General features: G+C 37.9%; 1 protein-coding gene across 1 annotated transcript; it reads left to right on the top strand.

Moving 5' to 3' along the window:
- Nucleotides 1–7,703: 7,703 nt before the first annotated feature.
- LOC148028852 (uncharacterized) lies at nucleotides 7,704–10,518 on the top strand. Its single transcript, XM_087688506.1, has 5 exons — nucleotides 7,704–8,166; nucleotides 8,245–8,312; nucleotides 8,396–8,890; nucleotides 8,989–9,379; nucleotides 9,464–10,518. Exons 1-5 carry the CDS (start codon nucleotides 7,704–7,706, stop codon nucleotides 10,516–10,518), a joined length of 2,472 nt encoding a protein of 823 aa, XP_087544632.1.
- Nucleotides 10,519–11,715: the final 1,197 nt, after the last annotated feature.

Below are 11,715 nucleotides of genomic sequence, written 5' to 3'. Positions count from 1 at the left end.
TCATTTTTAAAAAAAATTATTATTCAATTTTTAGTCTATTAAAATATTAAAAATATTAACCTAATATTTGATAAAAGTATTAGTGACATTGTATATCATATCAACTTTAGGACTAAGAGGATTTCATGTATGCAAGAGGATGCTTCGGAGAATATGAAGGATATAAATTTTTACTTGATATTAGCCATTGGAAGTCTTTTTCTCATCATACCCTCAACTGTGATTCTTATAATAGCATTATCGGATTTCAATATCATCAATTGAGATTCTTAATAGCACTATCAGATTTCAATACCTAAATGGTGGCTTGATGTTAGGGGATGATACTACTCATGCTATCATATCCTTAGCAATCTCTTAAGATCTCTTTCCTTGGTTTGTAGAAAGAAATAGAAAGGACTTGACTCTATTTCTTCCTCTCAGAACTTTGATTCTAATGTAGATTGAATTCATGATTGAAAGCATCGCTATACTATTTATACCTTATCCTTGTATATCTTTCTTCCAATGTAATATATCTCACATTTTACAAAAAAATATCCATCAAAATAATCCTTGTGATTATAGATCTTCTTTAGTCTACAGAATTCACGATCTTATTAATTTTAAAAAATAGTTTAGAGACATGTGACAAGTCAATAAAGTTAGATAAATAACTTATTAGTGGAATCATTTATATAATAATATAAAATTTTAATAAATAAATGGAGTTAAATAAATAAGTCATTAGTAGTCAAATTCTTACATGAAATCTATGAAAATAGATATAATTATTCAATATCTCTTCAATCTTTTTTAATAGCTCAAAAGGATAGAATATATTATTTAGTAAAGATAAACTATATTTTACAAATCTTCAAAAAGATGCTCTCTCTAAAATATGAATTATTTTGGTGAATTGATAGAATTATTAGCAAAGAAATGATTAAAAATATATAACTATTCAATATACATTATCTCAAAAATATATAAATATTCAATATCTCTTATATATTTTTAAAGCTCCTAAAGAAGATAGAATTTATGTAGCAAATATATACTAATACAATATCTATTCAAAAAGATAGTCTCTTTTGGATTCAAAATATGTAATGATAGGTAGAAAAAATAGTAAAGGAATAGCCCAAAAATTTTCAAGCCATGCTTTAGGATAGTGGTCACATGTGACTTTGCAATAATGTTATAATCTTTATTTTTAGTAAGACCATCCACCTATTTTAAAAAATTGAAAGTTTTTTTAAAACTATTAGACTTTGAAAAAAAAATGGAAATTCTTTAAGAAAATTTACAGCTCATTTGCTATTTTAAAACTTTTTTAAAGCCAGAAAGCTAAAAAATGACAAAAAAACCACAAAAAATAGGCCATCTTGATATTACATGAATAGGGGGTTAGGTGATTGATATGATATGAATAGGGGAGGATGACCCAACCCTCCCCTATTCACACCATATCATGACTACTTGTTTTTTGTGATTTTTTAGTCAATTTTAGGCTTTTCTAGCTTAAAAGTATTTTTAAATAGCAAATGAACTTTCAAAGCCTAAGATATTTATAGAAAAAAATTATTTATTTTTTGATAGATGTAAGGTCCCATAAAAAATAGGACATTACAAAATGATACGAATAAGGGGATTGTTCTTTGCGCGCACCTATTTGCTCCTCTAGATACGGAGCAAGGACGACCCCTACAAAGATTTCGCTTTGCCACTCTCATGCCATATCAGCTCCTCCAGCTTCTCCGTGATATGGAGCGAAAAGGATTGTGCCAAGTTTACGCTTTGTTGTACTTGCATTGTATCGACTGCTCCACAATATGACAAAAATAAGACCGTGTAGAGATTTGGCTTCGTTGCTCTCACATCATATCAACTTACGTCTGTGCATCGTATCGAAGATATCTTGAATGAATAGTTTTTAAATGCTCAGCCCTATTCTAGTTTTTAAACCCTATTTGTTTGCAAGAAGAGAGCATAAGAGAGCTATATTTCTCTTCTACTCAAGGAAGTGAGCCTTCAAAGCCAAGGAGAAAGAGAGAAGGTCTAGGTTTTACTATATGTAGAAGTATTTTAGTGAGATAAGGAAGGCCCAAAGAGCTACAAAGAATGCCATTCCAAAGATATCTTTTATCAAAGTTATCATGGATATTTATAATAGATTATCAAGAGTGCCGAGACTAAAGGCCTACAAAAGAAATGGTAGCTTGTAGCGATTCTCTACCTTTAGGAGGTAGTTGAAGACTTTGTTATTGACTTATAAATTATGCATTGTTGCTGCTCATATCCATAGGATCCCCTTAATGAACAAAGATTTTATTATGGTAAGAAAAATTAGATACATGTTCAACAAGGTATTGACGTGCTTGCATACTACTAATAAAAAAGCCTTTGAGATCCTTAACATCCCCTCAAAATTGTCCAAGAAAGTGAAAGGGCTAAATATCGAGGATGTGATACATCTATACTCAACAAGAATCACATCCTAGAAAGAGTTTGTCCAAGAAGAAAAAACATAAGAGATTATGGAAACCAAGGATGATGTTTGCAAGAGAAAATTTATGTGCTCGACCTTGTTAATTATGAGAGGTCGATGGGTGAGAAGTATGGACAAATGGTTGTCAATGTTTCTTGCACTTTTGAGGAAGAGGACTATCTTAACATATCTCGTGAGGACAAGTCCATGCTAGCTAAAAAGAATATTGAATTGCCAGATTTTGTAGTTTATTATTGCATAAGGTAAGGCATTTTGACTCTCAAAATTTTTAGTATATAGAATTATTATGCTATTGATTGCAAATAATGCTTCTTTATTTTTGCTATTAGCTTTAGGGCATTGATTGCTTCTCTTAGCCAAGAAATATCTAGAAGTATAGTTATTATTGATCCACTATTATTAGTGGAATTGTTTACGAGATCTGGCTTAAACACAACAATGTTTTTCAAAGATTTTAATTCCATCACAAACCACCAAATTATTTTCCCTTACATCAGATATACTCACCAAAGAAATTATCCTTATGAACTCTCTAAGTAGTATCCATGGCCAAGAGAAAATATGCATTGAATGAAATGTTGCTTGCTTTTTGGTTAATTGTTTATTTTATTTGATTTTTTATTTTAGTTACATGTTTCCATTTGTAGTGTTGGTAGGCTTGTGACTACCTTCTTCAACACCACATATGACGATATTGTTGATCCTGAAAAACCATATAACTTTCTCCAACAAGAAGTACCATTGCAAAGTGTTGGACATACTTGTGGATGGAGAGCGATTTCAAATGTTTGTAGGATAATATTAGATCCAAAGATACTCAAGATAGATGGGGTGAATGTAAGTCTCTTTCATATTGTTTATTTTTTTAGGGATTCTTTTTCAGTTTACCAACTTATTACATTTTTTCTCGCAATACTGAGATTACTCTAACTCATATATGTGGTGGATAAGGGAGTTATGTATTGAGTTGATTTTTGGATAGAGCAATCACATTAGTTGATCCTAACTCCCCTCCACAAAAATCTTTAACTAACAGTAAGGGTAAGGGCAATGGAAAGTCATTTACAAACATTAGTAAGGTGAACTCCAAAAAGAAAGGAATGCCAATACTTTCTTCTATGAAGTTTCATCCATCTCCTCTTCAACCTGAAGAGAAGAGAGTACCTGTCAAAATCAAATTCTTCAAGCAACCAAAGAATGGTATCACCCTTATGGTCATACTCTCCATATTTCCAAAGCCTTCCTATAATGTTATCCATCTCCTCTTCTATAAAATTTTACTTAGCCAAGATATATTTGTCCTTTGTAAATGTGCTATTTTGAAATATGCCACCAAGATATGCAAAGGTATAAACCACGATAAATGTATTTTTCTTGAGATTCTTCCAAATATCATGGACTTTTGAATATCTTGACATATTTTGAATTTATAACTCTGCATCGTTTTCTTATCAATAATATTCCAATTCAAAGATTAAAGACTTTGCAATGGCAAATCATCGATATGTGCATCTGTACCTACTCCAAAGGGGACCACATAACATGTATGATAAATAAGAACCGTTCCCTCATAAAAGAATCCATAGTCTGATCAACCTAGATACTGTGCAAACACCTTATGAATCGCATGGAAGATTCAACTTAAGCTTTTCACATGTTGCCATTAAGTACTTGTTGACATAAATATGTCTACAACCAATAAATTTTTATTAGTACTTGCTTAAATGAGAAAAATAGTACATACATTATCAACTCAAGACTTACAATGTGTTTGCTCGAAAACATGCTCGTTTGGAGGCAAGTGCATATCCTTGGCCATGTAAACATATTGCACTTTGATAAACCACCCTTGAAGCATAATTTTGAAAGCAATGATACATCCCTTCCACTGATGTTTTATAGCCTCTCGTTTTCTTCTTTTGACCTTGTGAGAGTCCTTGCAAGAGGATAGCATGGTAATCCAAATCATTTATGCTAAAGATCTTTGGCTCCCAATATTCGTCAGCTCCTGTGCAAGAGTTTACTAAACAAGAAGGGTGCCTTTTGGTTGCCATACTTAAATTGAATTCATAGAGAAAGAAGCTTACTAAGAAAGGTGAATGAACTAAAAAGGAATATTAAGAAGACTAATGAAAATATATTGGATGTCAAAAAGTTCTCAACTTTCAAAAAAGTTATTATTAACTTTACAACATCTTTATCATGTCCTTTGTTAGATTTTATAAGTAGATAAGGACTTCCGAACTACCAAAACATGTGAGACTTTGGAGATTTTGGCTAAAAAGGAGAGAATCATGAAGTGGACTCTACTATCTCCAAAAAAGAGAAGACAAGAATACCATATTCTTGCACACGTGGAAAACTCTCTTTGGCCCTTTTCTTAATCCTATGATTAACAAAAGTGTATTTTTTGAAACGTTTTTGGCCCTAATGCAATTTTAGATAGCCTAAGGTTGTTCTTTACAATCCAAAATTGAAGATATGGTGGTCATTCTCAATGCCAACTCTCAATAGTCGATGCCGCGGTTCATTGTCACTAACCAAGGATGTAACCAAGAAGGATAAGCCACCATTGAGTCGGAGTAGAAGCGGGAGAGGACCAATTTGACAAAAATGGACCTAGACAGTTGGCATGATTTTACCCCCACAGTTCTCGGGGTTGGATAGAGCAAGCAATCACTTATAAGCCTCAATCAAGGCTATAAGAAGACTAAGATAAGCCTAGACCAAGTCTGGAGCAAGCTCCCATTGCGAGCCAAGGGAAAAAGGGTTACAAATCTTTATATGTAGAGTGAGGTGAAATTGATGTGTAGACTGAGCTAAAAGCTCACTATCGTGAACTCAATACAAGCTCAAGCAAGTCCTGCAAAGCGCCCACAAAGCTAGGGAAATGGAGCTCCTGATCTAGCTTTGATACTAGTTTGAAGTGCACAAATCCATGGAGCTTCGATGGAGTTGTCAATCTCAATGTTGTAGGTAGAGTAAGAGAGAGAGAGAGAGAGAAACAAACATAAACATAGTATGTAGGTACAATGATAGTGTACCACTTAGGTTTTTCAAATAGGTATATGAATATGGTGCAACCTCGAAGGGTACATTCACACCCAGTGTGGATGCACACACGATGGCCCTTTATTCCTGACATAAAGGGCATAGTATAATCAATTTTCAAGTGAATATAATTCATATGTGCTTCTCCATGCTCAATATCATCTCTCTTCATGTGTAAAAGGTATAGTGTAATCAATATTTTAGTTTAATATAATTCATATGTGCTTCTTCATGCTCTCTCTCTCTCTCTCCATCCCCCCTTCCTCACTTTCTCCTCTTGGATGCTCTATCTCACAATATAAAAAATGAATAAGTTATGTTGAATATAATTTGTATGTGCTTTTTCATGCTCTCTCTCTCCTCTCTCTCTCTCTCTTCGCTTGGGTTCTTTATCTTGCAATATCATAATGCATAAGCTATCTTCAATGGTCACGATTAAGAAAGCCTAGAGAATTGTTGCCCTATAAGCGTGCATAATCTTGGTGAGTTTACTGGTAGAAAATGATCAACTTGAATAACATAAGGGCTAAAAGAATAGACCTTCATATGAATGATATAAAACAATATAATATGACAATACGATCATGAGAAAGACTTCGTCAAGAAGATTTGTTCAGTAACTCATATTATCGATGTATGCTACAGATACTCACATTGAATGATATAGACAAGTTATGGAGTACGATGGTTGATATAGAGTTGTGGAGTATGGGATTGTTGAGGCTGGTAGGTTGAACGCATGAACGCGCGCGCGCGAGAGAGAGAGAGAGGAGAGAGAGGGAGGCGGGAGGCTATCCTCAGCACTATCTCCCACGGGGTCTTTATGACCTCGGGGAGTTGGGATCAACGGCTCCTCTTCACCCCGAAAAAAGGCTCGCATCAGAGCCGCTACTTTATGCAGAAGTAAACCCATCCAGATTAACAAAACCCAACCCGCAAATAGAAACCCAACCAGCCGGAAACTTGGATCTGACGGAGCAACGGCGTCTCGAAATTCGGGGAGGTTCGCAGCCACATGCAAAAGTAAACCCATCCAGGACTATAAATGCACCGCCAGTCGTTAAAATTGATGGCATGGGCTGGCAGTAAGAGATAGTAGATTCAGCGGGGCCCACTATCTCTGATACATATTTTTGAATCGTGGACTACAAGTAAACCCAGCCATTAAAGTAAACTGTGTTGACCTGGTACCGAAAGCCGAAAAGCTCTCGGTATTACCCACAGGAAAATCCTGCACGCAGGGTGCATTCGTGTGTTGTTGTGAACCGAGGTTGGATGCCCATATTCCAAGCGCATACAAGCTCACGCGATCATTGGAACAAAGGTTTGAGGTTCATATTACGATTTCTTGGTCATGACTTCCACTACAAGGTGCATATCTCTCTCTCTTTCTTCCTCTCATATTTGCATTGGATGCATTGTGGCATTGGAATGATGTTTTGGTGATATATACGTATGTAGTCAACACGCATGGATTATGGAAAGCGACATTGAGATCGATGATCTCGACACGGATGAAGAGACATTAGATGGATCATCAAGCGACGAGGTTGAGATGCTTGATTTCTTAAGTGGAGACAATGATTCGGCACCACAAGAAATCACTAACAATGCACCAAGTCCAACTACCTATACCTCATCGAAGTACTTCTCTTTTAATAGAGAGACTTACAGCGTGAGGGTCAGTGATTTGAGCGGGCAGAAGGCCATCACATTGGAGATGCTCAAGCAACTCCACAGGAGGGAGTTGCTCGACTTGAAGAAGTGGAGAAGAATCAGAGAAGGTCTTTGCATTGGTAGAAATGGCGATGGATACATTACATTGGCCTTGAAATCGGAGCCATCATTGCGCATTGCATGTATAGAGGAGTGGGAGAGCATATTCCTTGAAAATCACATAAACAAGGTTATAGGTGCTCACGAGGGTATCAATGTCACAATTGATTCCATCAAATCCACGTGGTGTACTGACTTGAGAAGGCATGGCATTCCTCTTGCGTATGTGAGAGATCTCATCAGTGGGTGTACTTGCAAGGTGTTCACAAGGCCCCATGGTTATAAAGGCCCATTGTTCGTTCATGGGAAGGTTCAAGAAAGAAGGGCACCCATCTTGGAGTTTACTGTAGATAGATCTCTTGTCGAGCGGAGGCTTCAAGAAATCATGCTTGAACACAGTGTTAGGTTGGGCAAGGTTCGCTCAACCAAAAAGCATGGTTTAGGGAAGACAATAGTGGAATATGCATGTCATCGCAGTGGTAGAGCAACTCGAAAGGGATCCCAAATCCGCAGGTTGCGAACGTCGAAGAAATGTGGTTGCCCTTTCAAGGTGCAAATAGAGTACAAAGACGATCTCTATGATGTCACTATACGAGTCCATGGACCACACGAGGGTCATGTGCTTGGATCTCGTGCCGACTTGTATCACTTGCCGGTGCATCCAACTGTGATTGATTGTTGCAAGGATGACCTGTTTGACGTTGGGACATGTCGGCACGTTGCGAAGATGAGCCTTAGCAAGGAGCGGTTTCATTTGAAAAATGCCTCTCCATTGGATCGTGTCATTTATAGGTTCTTCATGATACCAAGGGAGGTACAGACACTATCATATCAAATTCGAACTGAAGGTATGCTACCTTCTAAGCCTTTTTCTATGGTTCTAGGTTGCTTTGAGCGTCAATGTTCTATGTGTCATCCTCTTGCAGGCAAACTTTCGAAGGATGATTGGATGGCAATGTATTTGGAGGCTCTCCGTCTACGAGATCAAAACAAGGTATTTGACATATTCTCATAAATGTTTATAAGCTGTGAAAATTAGTATATCTATTTGATACTATCATCTACATGGTCTTTTAGGTACTCTATTGCCAACCATACAATCCTCATGCCATAGAGGACAAGGACAAACCATTCGTACTGATAGTCCAGGACGAATGGATGTTGCAAATGAGTAAGAGGTTCTCAAATAACAATGCTTGGGCAATCGACAGCACATTCAAGACCAATGTGTTTGGTCTTCCGCTTTATGCGGCGGTTTTACCAAACCAACATGGGGTGGGTATCCCTATTTGGTTTATGCTATGCACTAGCGACAATGGGTCAAACCAAGAGATTATGGCTTTGCAAATCACCATGAGACTAGTCCTCTCTAGGATGGGAGATATTCGCCCTGCTGCCCTGGTGATTGATAAGTCCCAGCCAGAGCTGGAGGCGCTCTCGAAGGTTGTTCTAGAAGACCCTCATTGTTGGACCACTGACTACCTTGGTGGCAACAAGCGTCAACGAGCATGCCATATTATTCTATGCTGGTTCCACACAAAGAAAGCATGGGTTGAAAATCTCTTGCCACATGTACACCTTTTCAATACCATTTTACTTTTAAGCATTGCCTTTTTGTGAGTTCCATGAGCTTGACAGTGAGTACTTTACATGTTCTTGCGTGAACCAAGGTCCCTACAGATGAGCGCGATCATGTGTATGCCTCTTTGTCCAATCTTATGCATTGCCCTACAGAGTCGCAGTTTGATGATATGTTTGAGCAATTGCTTCATCGTTATTCCGCTCATCCGAATGTGGTCCGATACATTACCAATGGATGGTGTGGGAAAGATTGTATTTGGCGTGCAAGATGGCCCAAGTTTGGTCGCATGTTTCCACATGGCAATGTCGACACAACAAACCTCATCGAGAGACTTTGGCAATATATCAAGTACACTCTACTTGATGCTAGGATCAACAGGTCCATTTTGGATCTGCTGCACGCCCTTGTTGGTGACTCATCGTCGGGTTCTAGAATGGGTGGATCGGCTTTGGAGTTTTTCAAGCAAAAGCAAGAGATAGGTAATGTGGTCAATTTCCTTTCTATTTGCACTTTTGACCTTTCCTTAAAACGCATTGTTGTCTTATACATGTTTTTTATGCCAGCTGATTCTGAGCGCTTCAAAGTATATGGGTCAAGCAAGAGTCATACGGCTAGATTGGCAGCAGGGGAGAAGATTCTTCAGCGGTATGAGCAAGATCCATCCTCTCTTCAAGTCATTAACGAGGGGACCATGTTGTTTAAAATAGCAAGCACCACCCAACATGCAAAATGGTATCATGTAAGTGTACAATCAAACTACTGTGATTGCCCTGATTGGTCGACTGACTGTAAACATCTTCATGGTTTGAGGCTCATCTTGAAGAGCTATTTTCCTCACCTTCATGAGGTTCTCCCCATCATCGATAGTGCGCATGTCTTTGATGACATAAAGGAAAGACCAGGTGGCGATAAAATCACAGGATTGGAGGGATCATCTTCCGATGGTGGCGTGCAGAAACGGGAACTCGTGTCCTCCATCGCAAACTTTAGAGACCTCCTTCAAAGGATCGAGGATGGGATTCCATCCTACACAGCGGCACAGGTGGATGCTTGTATGCGCCAATTGGAAAGTGCTAAAGAGTCTCTTGTTCACATGTTCACACCACAGGAGATTGACATGCCTAAAAAGGGTGGGATCTATCAGATCCAGGAAAATGTGACACAGACGCGCCTAGGGCATGGCAAGGATCATCGTCATCGTCCAAATGAGAGGGGGGAGTCCTCATCACAACCCAAGCGTCCATCTATTACAGGCGTGTTAAGGCGCAAGCATCAACGAGGGAGGGGTCGTGTAAGGTTTAGCCCAAAACCGCGGATATATTGTCCTCATTGCTGCACCAAAACATTTTTGGTGGACCCTCTCGCAGTGTATTCATGCAATACTTGCCATGCACTACTCCCTCTATCCCTGCGGTATGCTCCTCATCCAACGGATTCTATCTTGATCGGCAAGGCGGTGCAATTGTATGGTGAGTCTTACATTGGCACTTGTCGTATTTTGTATTGCACCTACAACAGTGAGAATGAGGAGCGTCAGTTTTCTCTCTCGTTCCCTGATGGGTCCACGATCACAGAAGTCTTGGCATCTAGGTTCAAAATGTTTGTACTGTACACATGATTCTCCATCTAATGGATAACGTTCTCCTGGATTTCATCTTGCTCTATTTGCTGGAATTAGCTAGTTTTTATGGTGGTGTTTTGGATTTTATGGTAGTGTCGTATTGGATAATTATATGATTTTACTAATTAGAAATTAGTGTGTATATTTGGCAACACATCCAACAGGTTATTTCTTATCACTGCATGTTCATGTAATCCAGATGTGACATGCTCTCATATTTAAAGAGTTGCGCAATGAAATCATGAGATTAGTAGCATTAAATCGTGAGATTAGTAACATTGAATCATTGGTGACTACACAACCAAATAAGCAAATGTTTATGAGTTCAATTCATGATACTATGGTCAATTTGAGAGAGAGAGAGAGAGAGATAAGATCAATTAATGATTTCTAAACAAAGAATCCTATGGAATAATGTAATGAAGTGCTATGGTGCAATGAAATCGTTAGATTGGTAACATTAAATCGTGAGATTAGTAACATTGAGATAAGATCAATTAATGATTTCTATACCACACAAAGAATCAGAAAAAGTCCAAAAAGATGCATGATTTCAAAAAGAACCATGAATTCAAATCTTAGTACATGTCTGCCACAAACCAAGTTCATGACCATAAGTGAGACCATAAGTCCATGACTGCCACAATCTAGCTAAATGTCACAAATTGACTAAAACCACACAAGATCACCGCTCCAACACTCCAAGCGCCCACTGGTAAAGGTCCTCCTTCAAAGTGGTAATGTAGGTGGCATTGAACCATTTTCTAGTTAACTGCAATACAAAAAGTTGATTATGGATTGACGTATGCACACAAGACCATTCAAAGTCGCATAGCAAAAGCACTTATACCAGTATAGGCTTACCCAGTTTTTGGTTGGTTTCCCAACCACACCACCCTCGATGAGTAGTCTTATGAAAGCCATCACATAAAATCCACAATCGACCGCATTTGTCTGTTGAGGGGCCTGCGAAAAGGGATTATTAGTTCTCTATGTTACATCTCTAAGTGTTACATCTTTATGTTAACTTCTCTATGTTACATCTCTAAGTGTCAGTAGTACTGCCACATTCTTAGTACATACCTTAATGTGGATGAGCTTCATTTTCTCCACGTCCGATAAAAACCTTGCGCATACTGGGTCAGTACAAAGCCTTGATAGTGCAAACATGGCCCTGAAACATAGACACAAAAG

This window comes from Lygodium microphyllum, chromosome 11, assembly GCF_053477565.2.
Source record: "Lygodium microphyllum isolate KBCC chromosome 11, Lygodium_microphyllum_v1.1.10, whole genome shotgun sequence".
Taxonomy (NCBI): domain Eukaryota; kingdom Viridiplantae; phylum Streptophyta; class Polypodiopsida; order Schizaeales; family Lygodiaceae; genus Lygodium; species Lygodium microphyllum.
The sequence above is the reverse complement of the archived record's forward strand: the minus strand, read 5'-3'. Positions and strand labels throughout refer to the sequence as shown.